At 36.8% G+C, this 19,840-nt stretch overlaps 1 protein-coding gene across 22 annotated transcripts in view; it reads right to left on the bottom strand.

Moving 5' to 3' along the window:
* Positions 1-19,840, bottom strand: part of Ptprd (protein tyrosine phosphatase receptor type D) — a 1,026,094-nt gene that overhangs the window by 54,444 nt on the left and 951,810 nt on the right. For all 22 annotated transcript variants that reach the window (XM_074051871.1, XM_074051878.1, XM_074051881.1 and 19 more), the window contains one exon: positions 682-857. In XM_074051871.1, the coding sequence (XP_073907972.1) occupies positions 682-857 (176 nt within the window). The remainder of the gene's footprint in view (positions 1-681; positions 858-19,840) is intronic.

Here is a 19,840-nt window from a genome sequence, read left to right as displayed (position 1 = left end):
TATTTATTTCTGCTAACCAAGTTGTCCATGACCTTGAATGCTACTTTTATTTTCCTTTTAGCAATCACAACTATCCTCACATAATCCACAATTTTTAGTGTCTCATTATGCCCCTCACTCAGCCTCTTGGGTCCTGGAATTATAGGCTTGTGCCACTACTCCAGGCCTTTCCCAGAAGAGTTTTTTTTTTCTTTTGGTGGCACTGGGGTTTAAACTCAGGGCCTCGTGCTTGCTAGGCAGATGCTCTACCACATGGGCCACATCTCCATCCTTTTTCTGTTTTACCTGTTTTACAGAGAGGGTCTTGCATTTTTGCCCATGATCAGCCTCAGATCAAAATCTTTCTTCCTATGTCTTTAGCCATAGCTGGAGTTATAGACTTGTACTATCATGTTAAGTTTATTGGCTGAGATGGGGGTCTTGCTAATCTTTTGCTCAGACTGGCCTTAAACTGTAATTCTCTCAATTTCTGCCTCCCATGTAGCTGGTTTTACAGGCATGTACCACCATGCCTGACCTCCCCATAAGAGTTCTAAGTAATGGTTTGATCAGAGTTTTTGATGCCCTTTCATGAATTGTCAAAAGAATTAAACCTTAGGGAAATATGAGCTTCTGAGCAGAATAAATAAGCAACACAAAGATGGTGAGGGGAAATTTTTAAAACTGGATACTTGCTCTTACCCTGGATCTTTCTTCTAGTTTTGTCATCATGACAACAGTGGCACTCCGTTGCTCCCACATCATTCTCCAAAAGTCCCCAAAGGTCTCAGGAAGAGATCCCTGTGTTGCAATGTAGGCATTTTGTTTTCTATATCCATCTATGTAGTTGGCATTCACATAGTCACTTCCTGGGATGCCTATAAAACAAAGGAGCGTTATTTGATTAAACGGACAGGTCACAAAAGGAATCAGCCTGACTAGAACTTAATGGCAAGACTATCCCAGTTTACTGTATTATGTGAGGGGAGTCCTATTGTATTGAAGTTTGGGTTTTAAGCAAGATTAAAACAGGTCCTATCAGTACCATCATGTTAAAAAATGCAATATTCAAGGTGTCACATCTTTGTAATATGACAAGGTGAATGAACCTCTCATAGGTTCAGAGAGGTTAAAAACAAACTTAGTGAAGTTGCCTAAATTGGTAAAGTTGGGCTTAACCCTAGGCAGTCTATTTGCTCTTGTCTGTATCTTAACTCTGGGGAGAATCACTTCTCCTTATACCTCATAGGGCTGTTATAAGTAGAACAACAGCCTCTCTTTGAATTATGAAAATTATCTCCTACCTCACTGATTAACTTCTACTTTTGTCCTCTCCAGTCTGTTCTCCATTTAGCATGAGAACAATTTTAAAAAATATATTTCAGAGATTGTAACCTCTTCAAACCGAATAGCTTTCTCTCATACTTCAAATAAAATCCAAAATCAACATTGCTTACAAAGCCCAGAACTTCTCTAGACTCATTCTTAGTAACCTTCTATACTCTAAACACAGACCTGCTTCATTTGTTAGAGAACAGTGCTCTCCAACCTTTACACCACCTACATCCTAGAACACATCCTGTCTCCTTTCCATCATAAAATACCCAGCCTCCACTCCAACCTGTCCTGAGCACCTAAGACCCCCTGATATCCCTTTTTATACTGTCTTAGGCTATAACACTATACTTTATTGTTGCTTACTTTACTGATTGTCTTTTTCAACCCTTACCCCATGCCTCTTTTATTTGCTGTCTGTTAAACTCCTGACAAAAAGGCATAACTTGCCCAGTTCCAACATTTAGTAAATACCAGAGATGAACTTTTCTTCAGATATTCTGACGTAAAGTCTAGTTTTCCTTTAGCATAATACTTTTAAAAGATAGATAAGCAAATTGCGCTTCTCCAAGGATAGTGATCAGGATGATTAAGGAAAACAGATCTATTCCATATGAGAAAAGAATACATATTATAGAAGCAAAGGAAAAGTTAGGAGTTGGGAAAGAGAGGTGCTCAAGAATATCTGCAGAGGCTGAGATTTACTTTGATGAGAGCCACACTTTCAATCCTGAAGGATGCAACTACAGAAAGAGACATTTCATTTCCAATACAAAGAAACATTTTCAAATCAGAATAAAAAAAGAGATGAGGTTTCCTGGAAGATGATGAATTGCCTATCCCTAGAGGGGAACAAAGCATTTAAGGACATCAGTGTGTTATAGAAGGAAGCACTGGATCTTTTCCATAGTCCCACAACTCTGGGAAAATACTAGAATTATGGGAAAATAACTTTTTTCTTTATAATGGAACATATGTTTCCAAGCTAAAATTGTTATATTTCACTGATTGCCACTTGCAATTACTTTGACTGCTTTTCTGATCCAGTTGTAAAACCAATCCTCTCAAGAAAAGTAATGAAAGTCAGATGGAAACCAGTGCACTGAGAGATGAACACATGGATATGGAATACTACCAGCATTAGCTGAAAAGCCTTTTGAGCAAAAACTGAAATGCACGGTTGGTTGTAACATTATTCATGTAATATAGCTACTCAAGAAGCAGTTGGGGGTTCTGGCAGCCCTTTGTTGATAAAGATCCTGTTCCCCCTGACACCAAATTACTGTAGATTCAAAGGACAGTTTAAATAAAATACTCAGGTTACAGTCATTGGGAAGTGCACATGTTCACAGAATTTGGTTCAGAGCCAAGAATGAATCCATTTTAAAGCACATGGAAAGACCACTTTCAAAATTTTAGTTTGGTAGTTAACAACATTAAAGAGTTGATAAAAGGATTCTGGATAAGGGCCTCTGAATGCTGCTAATATGCAAAAAACATTTTTCAGGAAAATTCATAATGGAGAAATCTGGGCTAGATGACTCAGAAAATGCACTGACAGAGCACTGTGCCATTTCCCTCTTATCAATGATAATATACAAATGTATCTGTGAAATGCATTTGAGGACACAGAGAAGATACGTTGAGACTCATTCCTAAAGGAAAGGAACCAGACTCACCCAATCCTATTTCCATGTTTTTATCTCTTATTATGCAATGATTTTTTTTGACTGCTCAAGTTTGAATAATAATAATTTGAAGAGGGGATGGGTTGTTACTGAATAGTAGTTGCATTTCTTAGGGATAAGAAAAATTCTGCCCGAAGACTACTAGGCACTTGGGATAATACTAGATCACCAAATGCTTTAAAATTTAGAACTTGATATTTTGAAAGTAAGAAAATTAAAAACAAAAATTCAATGCCCAAGAGAGCTAATTATTATCCTAATGTTTATATCCCCAAAATAATGCTGAGGTTCTTCTTCTATTTTGACATTTGTCTATAAAGAGGTAATAGCCAAAATGAAAGCCTCCCTCTGGCAAGCTGCTTTACTCACTTTGTCAGAAAGACAGTTTGGCAAGTGAGACACTGTCTCACGATCCATAGCAGTGTGGAGATGTGAGAGATGCCACATTCTCCAGAAGCACTAGGATCTCTACTGAGTCCTGAATCCACAAATTCATTAAAAAGAAGTACAGAAAGATGAATGAGAAAAGATTTCAGAAGGGTGATGGTTTGCCCTTCTGAAAAACATTAACTCCAGATTGGAAGTTAAATAGCAGTCTACTTCAAGTAGAAGAGACCCCAGCTTTCAATGGGACATGTTTAGAAAGGATTTTCAACTAATTCTGGGAAAATATGTAGCTTGCTGGCTTTCTGAATGTTTTGGTGCTGTAAAATGCTTCCTTAGAAATTCTTGATTAAATGTTTTTGCTGGAGCCTTGATCTACAATTTTGTTTTTCACTTTTTGGGAGTGACCTTCTCCAAGCAATGCATATTTGTTTATTTAATTCTCAACTCTCTGCTTTATCCAGAAAATGATTTACATTTACAAATGTAACACTAATCAGAGTGCACTACTTATTCAAGAAAAGTATGTGCAAATTAATTGGCTTGCTCTGGGGCTTTGATGAATGGAATTCTAACTTAAAATGCAGGACCAAAAGAAGACAGAATTATGATAAGTTAGCAGATTGCTTTTATTTCTAGAGTCAAGGAGCCCTTATTCCTACTAACAGTGCTTGGCTAGCATTTTGTTTTTATTTTTGCTTTGTTTTTGGTAGGAATTATTAAAATAGTAGGAATGTGACAAAGAAGCTTGCTTTGTGCTAGTCATAGGCAAAAGCTTGGGACATATCAGCCTGTTGTAGGAACTGTCTCTTGGAGACAATTGTTCTTAATACCATTGGTCAAGAGGAACAGATGAGATCTAAAACTTGTTCTTTCTCATTCTTTCCCATGGCTTTATTTTAGTCATTATAAATATGAATAGGTTTGCATGCTTTCTCATGTATTGTTTCACATATATTCTCCAATTAGTAATAGTCACGTAAACTGTTCCAATAGGAAAAATAATTGTTTTCCATTCTAGCCTTACACAGGAGAAATCTAATCCTAACCTGTAAATGTACATCATACCAATATGCTCCATTCCTGTGTAACAGTGTATTTCATAAGCTAATGGACTGTTCTTTCTTGTGGCACTTAAAATTGTTATTTTTATGCTTAAGATGGGGTCTTTGTGCTATGCACTAACTAAACCTTGGGCTATAAACTGAAGCCTTTGAAACTAACAGATTGTGATGAGGTGATGTACTCTTTGGTACAGCAGGCCACAGCAAACACCTATTCAAGCAGAATGAAGCAGGGCTTAGGCTGTCATTTTATTGCCTGGCAATTGCTAGTTATAGTTTTCAGTAGAAAAATAAGCCTGAGCATTGGCTTTGGACTCAACCATTCTCTTAATGGTCTATAAAATTTGGAAAACTTTGTTAGGAATTCATTTGCAAGGACAGCATCCCTTTTCTTCATCTAAGCATGGGATTTGGAATACAGGGCTCCATGACATTGTTTCTGAATGTGTTTGACTATCACACAAAAAGAAATCCTTGGAAAGATGAAGCCATTCCACTTGGAAGAATATTTTGTGATGAATAAGTAATTTCTGAGGAATGCCTTAAACCTTAAAAGCATGTTGCAATGTCAAGGAATACAGTGTCTGAGTTATATCTCATGGGAGAGGCAAAATAAGTTTTTTTCCTTCTAATTTGAGGAGGATTAATTGGGACAGGAGATATTCTTAAAGCCTTGTATGCACATATGAATAATAAAAGAAAAAGGAAAAAAACAAACAAACAAACAAAAACCCCACACAACTTCCTGTCGATTAGATTTTTTGTTGGTCAAATGATAATTTGACTTGTAAAGATTTCTCTTGTTAAAAGAGTATAATTATGAAAGGTCTATAATATCCTTATGCTTTGATATGACATGAAAAAGCAGGCCTTAAAATAGTACATGAGTTATTTTGTTGACGTGAAGTTAAGTAACAGCTAAAGGAAAGTTCACACTTTGTATCACACCACGTAGGGAAAAATCTTGTGTACATGTTAGTGTCTTGGGACAACACTAAGCACTTGCTAAGAATTTACAGAAATTGATCAGGAAACCAGGACCCTTGTCCAGGGCTGCAGGTTGTTTGCTCTTTGACATTTGGCCATTTAACTTCTCCAGACCTGTGATTGCTTATCTGCTAAACAAGGCATGTTGGAAAAATTGATTCCTTCAAGTTCTTTTGAGTCTAAATAAGAAGTCTTTCTATGGCATTCTTAACCTTCTTGGATTTGGAAATTTCTGCAAAGTTATTTTAAGATAAATAGAGGCTCTGTGCTGCTCAAGTTAGTTTGAACACACTGCTGTTCTTTTAAGCTGCTTCCTATTGCTTCTACCTCTGATGTGCTGAGATGAGATTTTTCAGTGAGATTGATACTTCAAATCTTGAATTGATACTGGTGAGATTAAAAATTAAACAATGCAGAAAACAAGAGGAAGTGGTGGTAAGAGGCTAGCAGGCAGTCTGTTCGTATAAAGCAGCTCTCCTTGGAGTTCAGGAGACAGTGAGAGTGAGTAATGCACAGCCTTAGAAGGGAGGCAGAATTCATCATGGCTACCGTGGACAATCTGCTGCTGCATTGCAGAGGTGAAGAGGAAGGGACTCTGTGATGAGTGGCTTTCTGTGCTTCACCTCACAGAGTGGCTCCCCAACCCAGGTACATCTCCTTTAAGTTTTACAAATCCTTAATGAAGTGCAGGTTGGGTCAAAAAGGAATTGTTCTTTGGCAAACCAGTTTATTCCCTGTTGTAAGGCAGGCACTCAAGACCCAACACAACGCAAAAGCTACCTTTTATTTAGTAAATCCTACCCCCCTTCTATTCGAACACACAAACAAACAAACAAAAATCTGTAACAACAGTGAATTTGCTGGTTAAGGCCTAAACTGCAATTTTCACAACCCATAATGCACAAAAAATTACTTTGCTGACACCACCTAACTCAGAAAACAGAAAATAGGAAAGCAAAAGTCAGTAATCATTTATTTAATTCCAAAAGATAAAGGCTTTCATTCTCCTTCCCTTGTAAATGACAGCAACCCATGGCTACATCAGAATTGGCAGAATGAAGAATTTTCTTTGCAATCCCCCAGAGTACACAAACATTTCTTGCAAGACACAGTAGCACAGTATCCCCTAATGTAACTACAATTTGGCAAATTACCCTTCTTGCTTCTGCAAAACACAGAAATTTTTTCAAAAGCATGCCTTGCTCTGTGGGCATGGTAGTTTATCACCACAGTGTGCAAATGTGAGAATGGATAATATTCAAAGTATCTGTGAACTCAACCTGTACCTCCTCAGTGTTATGTGTCCTCCTCTGTTTGATTTTCTGTATCTGTGAGCTGGGTGGTGTCAGAGAACGGCATGGGAAAGGAGGTGGAAGCTTGAACTATCTTTGAATACATAGCAAGATAAGCTACACAGGCTGGAGAATTATCATCACCAGTGCTAGAAGGAACTCATTTCTCAATAAGGAGGACTCTGCCCTGAAATAAAGCTGACCTTAGGTCACTGAAGCACAATACCTTTTCAGTCACATTACGAATGGTGGCATCAGCAGGTTATTAATAAGGGTATAGTTACTGTAAGGCTTCATCTAGCAAGAGAATAGTAAGAATCAAGGATGGGATATGCTGCCTGTTGGAGCTGTATCTACAGGTAGAGCTCAGATCATCATTCTCTTCATCACGAATATATGATCAACATCATGATAACATCCTCAAGCCAACATTCTTTGTGAGAGTCAAGTGAGTGAATGCATTTGAAATTTCTAAAATGCCACGTGAATAGTTATTGTAAAAACTGTAATAAACAGAAATGAAATAAGCCCATTCATTCTTAAATACTCTACTGATGAAATGTAATTCCAAATGTAGAAGTCTTTCCAGGTTCTATGTTTGCAAAAGAAAAACTAACAGAGTGGATAAAATGTTTCCTTAACTTTCCAGTAATTCACAACCTGTTCTTGTATTTTAACAGAGCCATATCCCTGGTAATGCATATTTCTCTACTGCCTCAAAGAAATGAAGTGTAGATTAATTGAAGTAATCTGCATAGATATACAATAAAAGTGAAAAAAATCCAATAACTGAATTAAGACAATAGAGATAAACTCATCCTCAGGGCTTTCTGATTTACTCTTTGATTAGCTTTTTAAGAAAAAGAGTAAATACAAAAACAATACAACCAGCCATCCCTTAACAATCTTTCTCTCTTTTCTGGGTTATAGGTTAAAGCAGAAAGTGGGAAGTGACAAGTCCCCACACCACTTGCTCAGCTACATGAAGAAAAAGGATGCCAGGCAACTCTCATTAGATCACTTTTACAAAGATTGCAAGCATCCTGTGAAATTGTTCCAAATATCCGAGGCTAAATCCTATCAAGTATGTTACTTAAGACAAATTAAGCTATAAAAATCTGTCTGCTCACTGCTCCTCAAAAAGAGAGATGCTTTTATGTATGAAAAAAATCCATGAAATAAAAGGATTAAATTGTGCCACACTTGTAAACAGTTCATTTAAAAAGTGAAAGACTCATGGAAGCAATGCCAGGAATCTCTCTGTACAGTTATCTTTATCTAAAGCTAGCAAAAATCTTATGTCTTTCTTATTATCTCTTATGTTTTCTCTTCAACAAAGTTGGAGAAGAGGACAGAACAGGTTCTGCCTGGAAGTGAAGGGGGTGAGGGGGAGAAATGGCCTAAACAATGTATACACATTTGAATAAAATAAAAAACAATAAAAAATAAAAAGTGAAAGACTGAAAATGCAAAATGAACTGTACCATCTGCCTAAATCAATGATTGATGTCATGAACAATGTGAAAAAAAAAAGGACTCAACTCAACCAATAATTGGATGGCATTTATAAAAATAAGTTTTTTGAAAAATGGAGTATATATCCTAATAAACCTCCTTCAGCATTTTAAATACAATTTTAAGACCTAAGTAAAACAAACACTATGCCAGTCAATAGTGATTGGGAGAAGAGGCACAACTAGAGGAGGAAAAGGGTCATATTTATTGAGGTGATGTGGGAAAGAACACATGGCAAATATCAAAGGAATTCTTTTTTAAAAAATGGTCCTGGGTGGGGGTACATTGTGGCATTTACAAAAGTGTTTACAGTGTATCAAATATGTCATACTTGAATTTCCCCCTCTACCATTCTCCTTTATCCCTCCCCCCATCAAAAGAATTCTTTACTGGGGCAAATATTTTTAATTATTTGATGTTAGAGCTTCATATGGAGCATTTATATTCACTATAATTAATATTCTATAAGAAAATATTGGGCTACTGTGATGTATAAGATTTAACACTAAAGCCTTTTTTGATAATTTTTGTATATATCTCCTTAAAGCCTTACAAGAAAATTATTTTACATTATTTATAATTTGAGTTCCATTGAACTTATAGAAAATATATGTCAATGTATACTTTCATCTAACAACTTAAGTTTGTTTTAAAAAATTTGTGTGCCATATTGTGTTATGCTTTTTGGAAGGCTTCATATATTAAGGCTCATATATTAAAGACCTTAATGTTAAAGGCTCATAAAAAAGAAAATGGTGGGCAGATAATATAAATTTATTTTTCTGGTTTTAGTTATTTGTTGGCTTGTTTGCTGATTTTGTTTTTACTTATTGAAAATACTTCAGGTTACAAGATATGGCCTGAATAAAAGGTAAAGGTATTACGCAGGACAGGTATGCTGTAAAATTAGAGAACATGATAACATGTACTAAGAGCAGTTTTAAATGAACTGGTGTAGGCTTGCTGGACTCTGGAAGACAGGCTAAGACACCATGGAAAGTAGTACACTAGTGGAGTGGCAAATGGTGAATCAACATGACAGAAGAATAGCAATAGCCTCTGGGTTTATTTATTTACTTTTTAAAAATAAGATTTATCTTAGGGGGTGGTGATTTCCTGTAAGCTGGTTTCTCATTTTAAAGGTGTTAAATTGCCCAACTCACAAGTAATCAAGTTGTTCTAACATCATCTATACTATTTACACATGGAGTTTTTGAATTGCTCTTATTATGCAAATCTACTAGAAGATGATATATTTTGAATTTCTATTTAAAATGACACACTCGTCCCCCTGTTGAAATTTGTAATGCTATTATGGGTCTGCCTTCCATTTATCAAGTACTAATATTTTCCTTTGCTTTGTGGAATACTCCTAATATCTGTAGCTTTCTTGTTTGGATAGTATTAATTTTTCAATAGATCATATGCAAAAGAAATTCCATGTGAGGATGAAGGGATCTATCTGCAGTAATGATAAAATTCATAACACTAATGAGGACAGTCTTAATAGTTTCCAGTATTTATTAGGCATTTTTGTTGTGCCAGGTACTCTTCTAAGGGTTTTACATGCATTAATTCATTCAAAACTCCTACTGATTTTAGGAGATAGGTACTGTTAATCCCACTACACAGATAAGGAAGCTGAGGCACAGTAACTCATCTAAGAAAGCTTTTCAGAAGCAAGAAAAGCCTAGAAAACAAGATCTGGAGAAGCACATGGGCCTTTAAAAAAGGTACTCATTAAAGAGATGAAGTGAATAAATACATTTTTTGTGCTTGTCTCTAAACATATGCTCCTTCCTATGAGAAAAATTAAAACACACTGCTATAGTCTGACTGCATCCCTAACAGTTAATGTTAAAACACAATTGCCAATGTGATGTTGAGAGGTGGGGGCTTCAGAACTTGATTAAATCTTTTGGGGTCCTTATAAATTTTGATGGATTGGGTTTACTACTCCCTTTCTGACCCTTCTGCCAAATGAGGATATGGCATTCTTCCCTTCTGGAGGGTGCAGCAATAAGGAACCATGTTGGAAGCTGAGAGACCTGCTCTCACTAGACATTTAACCTTCTGACACTTTTTCACAGAAATGTGAGAAATAAAAATCTTTTGTTTATACACTACCCGTTCTGGAGCAGTTTATTATAGTTGCACAGACTAAGACACAGACCCATATTTTGCCAAGTATTAAAAAATCAGTTTAATAAATATTTGTGTTAAAGAATGCATATAACATGTTGTGCCTTATTCTTCAGCATTTTTTAACTCTCGTGTAGATGGATCTATTTATATCTGCTTTGGTGAGATAGTAACACACCAGCCAATAATCCTGATTAGAAGGAAAATTCTGGCTTAAAAGTATGTGTGTGTGTTTTCTTGAAGGAGCTAATACCTTAAGGTCTAAGATTTAACATTTATTTGCCTACTCATATTATCTCTTGATCTTAGAATTTAGAATGAACACTCAGAATATTAGGGACCGCAAGGGGGGCTTAGCATCCTTGTTTTCTGGGGGAAACAGAACAAAAGACACTAAGTCAGGGATTTCTAAATGAGAGAGTGAGCTTGCAGACTAGGGTGTCCCATGAACTCCCTGAAATGAGTGTGCAAATGTAATGTGTGGCTGCCCCTTGGTTTTGAGTGGAGTTCAAAATGTACATCAAGTTCTCAAAGAATCCAGCTCTTCCAAAGAGTAACTGTTAACTGCATTAAGTGACATGCTGAGATCATATAACTACTTAAACTGAGCCTTCTGTCTTTTTTATCCAGTGCTCTTCCCAATGTAGCTTAAAAAGTAATATTAAACAAATAACAAAACCCACTTGAAAAGCATTTCTGTGTCATTTATTATTTGAAAGAATTCATTTTGACTGGAGTCTTTAAAAAACATGTCTGAAAACCTCTAGCTCTATGGTTTCTAGCACAAGTGTTTCAAAATGTATGTTTCAGAATTCCAAGACAGTCCTCCTAGCCAAAAAGGTACTGGTTTTGAATTGGATATGACATGCATAGGCAAAGTCACCATCACTTCAAAAGTAGCCTCGGTCCCAGTGGTCTGCTGGGGAGAACAGCAGCCTTGAGTCTGATTCATACAGATTTGCATTTTGGCTCTTCCACTTACTAGCTATTAATCATAAAAAAGTTACTTGACTTTTTTAATGTTCCAGTTTCCTCATCTGTAAATTCAGATGACAATAATTAGTTTTCGAGATTGTGTTGAATAGTACAGATAATACACATAAAATCCATGACCTGGTGCCTGCCACTTAATAAATACCCCGATAAGAGTCTGCTGTAACTTCTTATCTTTGTTGTTCCGTTGAAAAGTAGCATTTTAAGTTTGTTTTGTATTTAGACTTGGCCAACAACTTTTTAAAAGCCCCTGCCAATATGGCTTCTAAAGGGAAGTGCTAGTTATAACCTTACTAATTAAAGTATTGGCAGCAGTAAAGATGAATTGTTTTAGAATAAAAACTCTTTTTTACAGGAATGCAATAATTAATCTTTGCTAGTTTTAAGATATTATGATAAATAAGCTGTCACCAATTGATGTTCTTGGATTTATAAAATACTGATGACACATTTAAAAGGCAGCAGAGGTCACCTGTAGAATCAGTTAGATATAGATGTACCTGGTCTTCTGCAATGTTAGGGCTCAGATGTGCCTGGATCACTGATGATTCCTACTAAAGTGTCACTGTTCCTATTATAAAATAGGAAATGAAATTACAAAATATAATGTTTGTATTATGCATAAACCTAGTGCCAAGAGACAAAATGGATTTTTAGGCAAAAAGATAAGGCTGGGCTTTTGGTTCCATACTATGGGACTTAGACACAGTTCACATCCTCGATCAGTAGGAAAACACTGTGATGTGGGTTAGGAGAAGCTCTGGTGGAGAAATGAGAAGAGCTGGATTCTAACAAGAGCTGTATTTTATACTTGGTGCAGTTCTGAGCCAATTCTCTGTCTGAGTTTCAGTCTTCTCATTGCTAATGGATACCAATATATCAAGTAAAATATTTACACTGCCACTTCATTAGACTTTACGTATAGTAAATAAAATAACTGACATGGAAAGTACACAGAGATACTCTTAGAAGTTAAGAATGAAAGCAATTATAATTGAGAAAACTAATACTCAGAGAAGTAATGGTTGCCTAGCTAGTTAGTGACTGAGCAAAGCCTCAATCTTAGATTTCCGTGTTCCTTATCCTGTCTGCCCATTTCGTTTTCCTATTAGAAGTATACTTCCTGAACAATATTGAATTGTATAAAACTAAGAATATTATTACATATTATATTTACGTATGCACAGTATTAGCTTCTATATTTGATCTTTATTTAAAAATATTTGTCATAAATAATTAAACTAACTCCTATTATCTCTCTTGTTGAGAAATTAGTTTTGTCCTAAGACTGCTTAAACATGGAGGGTATTGGGTTTGTCAAAAATTGTGTTTCTATCTCGTTACCTTATAACTCAAGAATTGAAAGGCTTTTATATTTAGGACTATTGAATTTAATCTGTATTTTTCTCAGTATAAGTAAAATTATTGTGGTTTGAAAACTAGTCATAAAGGGTCACCATTTTCAAGAAGTAATACAAGCACAGTGGTGTTTACCCATAATTCCTGACTATTTTTACTTTTTTCTCCTGTCATATTCTCAATGGAAGTAGGGTAAAAGTTTGCTCTCTGAAGCAATGCAAAGACAACAAACACCACTGTGACCATTTCTAATAGTTCTCTAATGTCAGATCCTCAGCACAGTAATATGAAGAAAGTAGCTAGCTCCACTAGAAGAATGACAAAAACACAAAATTTAAAATCCTCAGCCAGGAAGGACACTACCATTTCCTCTGTCTCCTGTGCTTTCTGGTATTTGTTATAGTCACAGAAAGCTGGAGATTCCAAGATGGTGGCTAGAGGGAGGAAGCAGAAAGCGAGCTTCCTATAGTGAAATCTTGGAGAGATGCTGGAGATACACTTTGCAGGCATAATCACTGAGAAGAGGCATAACTTTGACCCCTCCACACCTCCAGCTGGCACAGAGAATCTCCACTTCACATTAAATGGAGAAACCAGGAGGGCCCCCAGGCCGCCAGTCTCTGGCGCCCTAATGGCTTGGGAAGACGAGGACCAGGTGAGCTTCACAGTATGCGGTACTCCCACAGACAAGCCTGGGCGAGAGCAGCATAGCCCCCTGGACAGACTAACCTCCACCCGGGGAAAAAACAGAAACTGAGTAATAAGCAAAAAGAGCAATAAAAACACGTGGGAAAGAGGGTGGGGCACACTGAGCACTGAAGACTGATGGAAGAGAATCCTTCCCGGGACTGTAAATAAACAAGCCAGCCTGGCCGGAGAGCCTCTGGTGGGAGCGGGGGCGCACACCCAGCAACCAGGAGCGGGAAAGTTTGTGAGAGTGGCAGAGGGAGGAAAACTGCACAGGAGAGGAGGGAAGACCCACTTCCCACATGAACTGTAAACAAACTTGGCAGCTGGCAGGAGCAGCAGCACCACCCAGTAATCAGGAGCAGGAAAGCTTGTGAAAGTGGCGGTGGGAGGAAAACTGCACAGGAGAGGGGGGAAGACCCATCTCCCACATGAACTGTAAATAAACACGCAGGCCTGAAAATGCGGGTGCAGTGTCACCTTTCCCAGTGTGCTTGGAAAGGGAAAGCTTGCAGCAGAGGCTCACTCACAGGAGAAATCTGAGTAAACAAAGCCTGCAGGGCCAGGTGAGTGCTAAGCTCACCCCTGAGATCTGCATAAATAACGCCTCCATCAACAGCAGGCTGACAGCAGTGGGCAGGCAAGCCACAGCTGCAGATACCATTCTCAGAATTGTCTCCAGACTCTTTTTCTTTCTTTGTCTCCCTACCTTTGATGAGAGAACAACTTAATTACACCTGCAAGCTGAAAATCTTACTGAAACTATATTGCATTTGAACTTGGGACACTTGGTAGGGTTTTTTATGAGCGTGTGTGTGTAGTTTTGTTCTACTTAATGCATGCCCTTTGATGAGACAACTACAGAAAAACATCTGAGGCACCATCTCCAGGATTGGAGACTGAGACGGACACCCAAATTATTAAGACTGAAACTTCACTGCATTTGAACTTGGAGGTTTTTTGGTTTTTTTAAATTTTCTATTTTTTCATTTTATTTTAATACATTTTTTATACATAGATTTTTCTTTCATTTACTTATTTTTTATTTTTATTCTTATGTTTATTTTTTTTATTTTTGATTTTCAATCCTCTCTCTCTCTAATGTCTGCTCAGCTTACTGTCGATTAGTACACTAAAAGCTCCCTGTTTATACCTTTGAAACCTTCTCTTCTCATACCTTGTTCTGATTTCTCCTTCCAGTCTGTGTATTTGTTTTTCCCATTTCATTAACTTCTTGCTTTCCATCTCAGCTCACTCTTCCATTCTAAATATTACCATTGTTATTATAACAAGCTAGAAAATACTTAATTGCACACACTACAGGGACAGTAACAACACCAAAGACAATGATGGGAAGACAGAAAAAACAGGGATACCAGTTTCCCCACAGCAAAAAATTAGTACAGGTACCAGAGGGGAATGAAGAAAACAGGTACTCAGATCCAGACTCCAACAAAATGAAGATAAACTATTTCAAAGGACCCAATGAAGCCCACAAGAATAATTTAAAAGAAGACATACTACAGGTACTCAATGAGAATTTTATAGAGATGATACTGGATAGGGTCAACCAAAATGTACAGGAGACACTCAAGAAATTCCAAGACAACAAAAATAGAGAATTTGAAAAAGCAAAGGAAGAAATAAAGGAAACCATAGAAGCACTGTATAAACACCAAAGTGAAAGAGAGAACACGATGAATAAACAGATAAATGAACTCAGGCCAAAAATAGATAACATTAAAGAGGAAACCAGCCAAGATATGGAAAACCTCAGAAAAAAGAATGAAAAAGAACTGCAAAACAAAACGGAGGCCAATCTAGCAGAATAGAACAAACAGAAGACAGAATCTCAGAACTTGAAGATGAAATGGTAATTAAAGGAAAAACCGAAGAACTATTATTTAAACAACTCAAGACCTGTGAAAAGAAAATGCAAGAACTCACCGACTCCATCAAAAGACCAAACTTGAGAATCATGGGCATCAAAGAAGGAGAAGAGGTGCAAGCGAAGGGAATGCGTAATATATTTAACAAAATAATAAAAGAAAATTTCCCAAATCTAGAGAAAGATATTCCCATACAGATGCAAGAGGCCTCCAGGACACCAAACAGACCAGATCAAAATAGAACTACCCCACAACATATCATCATTAAAACAACAAGTTCAGAAACTAAGGAAAGAATATTGAAGGCTGTAAGAGAGAAAAAACAAGTAACATACAAAGGTAAACCCATCAAAATCACAACAGACTTCTCAACAGAAACATTAAAAGCAAGAACAGCATGGGGTGAGATCTTCCGGGCATTGAATGAAAATAACTTCAACCTCAGGATACTCTACCCAGCAAAACTATCATTCAAAATAGATGGAGCAATAAAAGTCTTCCATGATAAGCAGAAACTAAAACAATATGTGACCACAAAGCCACCACTATAAAGGATTCTTCAAGGGATTCTGCACACAGAAAGTGAAACCCAACTTAACCATAAAAAGACAGGCAGCACCAAACCACAGGAAAAGAAAAAGCAAGACAGTACAGAGTAACCTCAACTTAGGTACACACAATTAAACCTTCAAACAACTAAGACAACTAAATGACAGGAATCACAACATACCTATCAGTACTAAAGCTTGATGTCAACGGACTTAATTCACCCATCAAAAGGCACCGCTTGACGAAATGGACTAAAAAGGAAGATTCAACAATTTGTTGCTTACAGGAGACCCATCTCACCGACAGAAATAAGCATAGGCTAAGGATGAAAGGATGGAAGAAGATTTACCAAACCAATGGCCCCCGAAAACAGGCAGGAGTAGCAGTACTTACCTCTGACAAAGTAGACTTCAAACCTACATTGATCAAACGAGATAAAGAAGGACATTCCATACTAATAAAAGGGGAAATAGACCAAAAGGAAATAATAATTATCAACCTGTATGCACCCAACGTCAACGCACCCAATTTCATCAAACATACCCTGAAAGACCTAAAAGCATATATAAACGCCAACACAGTGGTTGTGGGAGACTTTAACACCCCATTATCATCAATAGATAGGTCATCCAAACAAAAACTCAATAAAGAAATCCAAGATCTAAAATATGCAATAGATCAAATGGACCTAGTTGATGTCTACAGGACAATTCATCCAACTTCTACACAATATACATTCTTCTCAGCAGCCCAGGAACCTTCTCGAAAATAGATCATATGCTAGGGCACAAAGCAAGTCTCAGCAAATATAAGAAAACAGAAATTATACCGTGCATACTATCTGATCACAATGCAGTAAAAGTAGAACTCAACAACAAAAGTAAAGACAAAAAACATGCAAACAGTTGGAAACTAAATAACTCATTACTTAATGAAGGATGGATCATCAATGAAATAAAAGAGGAAATTAAAAAGTTCCTGGAAGTCAATGAAAATGAAAACACAACCTACCAGAACCTATGGGACACAGCTAAGGCAGTCCTGAGAGGAAAGTTTATAGCCATGAGTGCATGTATTAAAAAGACTGAAAGATCCCAAATCAATGACCTAATGATACATCTCAAACTCCTAGAAAAACAAGAACAAGCAAATCCCAAAACAAATAGAAGGAAAGAAATAATAAAAATAAGAGCTAAAATCAACAAAATAGAAACCAAAAAACCATACAAAGAATTAATGAAACAAAAAGTTGGTTCTTTGAAAAAATAAAGAAGATCGATAGACCCCTGGCAAACCTGACTAAAATGAGGAGAGAAAAAACCCAAATTAATAGAATCAGAAATGCAAAAGGGGACATCACAACAAACACCATGGAAGTTCAGGAAATCATCAGAGACTACTTTGAGAACCTATATTCAAATAAATTTGAAAGTCTTAAAGAAATGGACAGATTTCTAGATACATATGATCATCCAAAACTGAACCAAGAGGAAATTAATCACCTGAATAGACCTATAACACAAAATGAAATTGAAGCAGCAATCAAGAGTCTCCCCAAAAAGAAAAGTCCAGGACCTGATGGATTCTCTGCTGAATTCTATCAGACCTTTAAAGAAGACCTGATACCAACCCTCCTTAAGCTGTTCCACGAAGTAGAAAGGGAAGGAAAACTGCCAAACACATTTTATGAAGCCAGTATTACTCTTATCCCAAAACCAGGCAAAGACACCTCCAAAAAGGAGAACTATAGGCCAATCTCCTTAATGAACATTGACACAAAAATCCTCAACAAAATAATGGCAAACCGAATTCAGCAACACATCAAAAAGATTATTCACCACAACCAAGTAGGCTTCATCCCAGGGATGCACGGGTGGTTCAACATACAAAAATCAATAAACGTAATAAACCACATTAACAGAAGCAAAGACAAAAACCACTTGATCATCTCAATAGATGCATAAAAAGCCTTTGAAAAGCTCCAACACCATTTCATGATAAAAGCTCTAAGAAAACTGGGAATAGAAGGAAAGTACCACAACATAATAAAAGCTATATATGACAAACCTACAGCCAGCATTATACTTAACAGAGAAAAACTGAAACCATTCCCTCTAAAATCAGGAACCAGAAAAGGATGCCCACTATCTCCACTCCTATTCAACATAGTATGGGAATTCCTAACCAGAGCAATTAGGCAAGAAGAAGGAATAAAAAGAATACAAATAGGTAAAGAAACTGTCAAAATATCCCTATTTGCAGACGACATGGTCCTATACCTTAAAGACCCAAAAAACTCTACTCAGAAGCTTCTAGACATCATCAATAGCTATAGTAAGTAGCAGGATATAAAATGAACCTAGAAAAATCATTAGCATTTCTATACACTAACAATGAGCAAACTGAAAAAGAATGTATGAAAACAATTCCATTTACAATAGCCTCAAAAAAAACCAAATATCTAGGTGTAAACCTAACAAAAGATGTGAAAGACCTCTACAAGGAAAACGATACACTTCTGAAGAAAGAGATTGAGGAAGACTATAGAAAGTGGAGAGATCTCCCATGCTCATGGATTGGTAGAATCAAAATGTCTATACTCCCAAAAGTAATCTACATGTTTAATGCAATTCCCATCAAAATTCCAATGACATTTATTAAAGAGATCAAAAAATCTACCGTGAAATTTATATGGAAACACAGGAAGCCACGAATAGCCAAGGCAATACTCAGTCAAAAGAATGATGCAGGAGGTATCACAATACCTGACTTCAAACTATATTACAAAGCAATAACAATAAAAACAGCATGGTACTGGCACAAAAACAAACATGAAGACCAGTGGAACAGAATAGAGGACCCAGATATGAAGACACACAACTATAACCAACTTGTGTTTGACAAAGGAGCTAAAAATATATGATGGAGAAATAGCAGCCTCTTCAACAAAAACTGCTGGGAAAACTGGTTAGCAGTCTGCAAAAAACTGAAACTAGATCCATGTATATCACCCTATACCAAGATTAACTCAAAATGGATCGAGGATCTTAATATCAGACCCCAAACTCTTAAGTTGATACAGGAAAGAGTAGGAAATACTCTGGAGTTAGTAGGTATAGGTAAGAACTTTCTCAACGAAACCCCAGCAGCACAGCAACTAAGAGATAGCATAGATAAATGGGACCTCATAAAGCTAAAAAGCTTCTGTTCATCAAAAGAAATGGTCTCTAAACTGAAGAGAACACCCACAGAGTAGGAGAAAATATTTGCCAACTATACATCAGACAAAGGACTGATAACCAGAATATATAGGGAACTTCAAAAACTAAATTCTCCCAAAACTAATGAACCAATAAAGAAATGGGCAAGTGAACTAAACAGAACTTTCTCAAAAGAAGAAATTCAAATGGCCAAAAAACACATGAAAAAATGCTCACCATCTCTAGCAATAAAGGAAATGCAAATTAAAACCACACTAAGATTCCACCTCACCCCTATTATAATAGCCATCATCAGCAACACCACCACCAACAGGTGTTGGCGAGGATGCGGGGAAAAAGGAGCCCTCTTACAATGTTGGTGGGAATGTAAACTAGTACAACTACTCTGGAAAAAAATTTGGAGGCAACTTAAAAAGCTAAACATTGATCTACCATTTTATCCAGCAATACCACTCTTGGGGATATACCCAAAAGACTTTGACACAAGTTACTCCAGAGGCACCTGCACACCCATGTTTATTGCGGCACTATTCACAATAGCCAAGTTATGGAAACAGCCAAGATGCCCCACCACCGATGAATGGATTAAAAAAATGTGGTATCTATACACAATGGAATTTTATGCAGCCATGAAGAAGAACGAAATGTTATCATTTGCTGGTAAATGGATGGAATTGGAGAACATCATTCTGAGTGAGGTTAGCCTGGCCCAAAAGACCAAAAATCCTATGCTCTCCCTCATATGTGGACATTAGA

This window comes from Castor canadensis, chromosome 13, assembly GCF_047511655.1.
Source record: "Castor canadensis chromosome 13, mCasCan1.hap1v2, whole genome shotgun sequence".
Lineage (NCBI taxonomy): Eukaryota > Metazoa > Chordata > Mammalia > Rodentia > Castoridae > Castor > Castor canadensis.
Note: the sequence above shows the minus strand (reverse complement) of the source record. Positions and strands in the feature narration are given on the sequence as shown.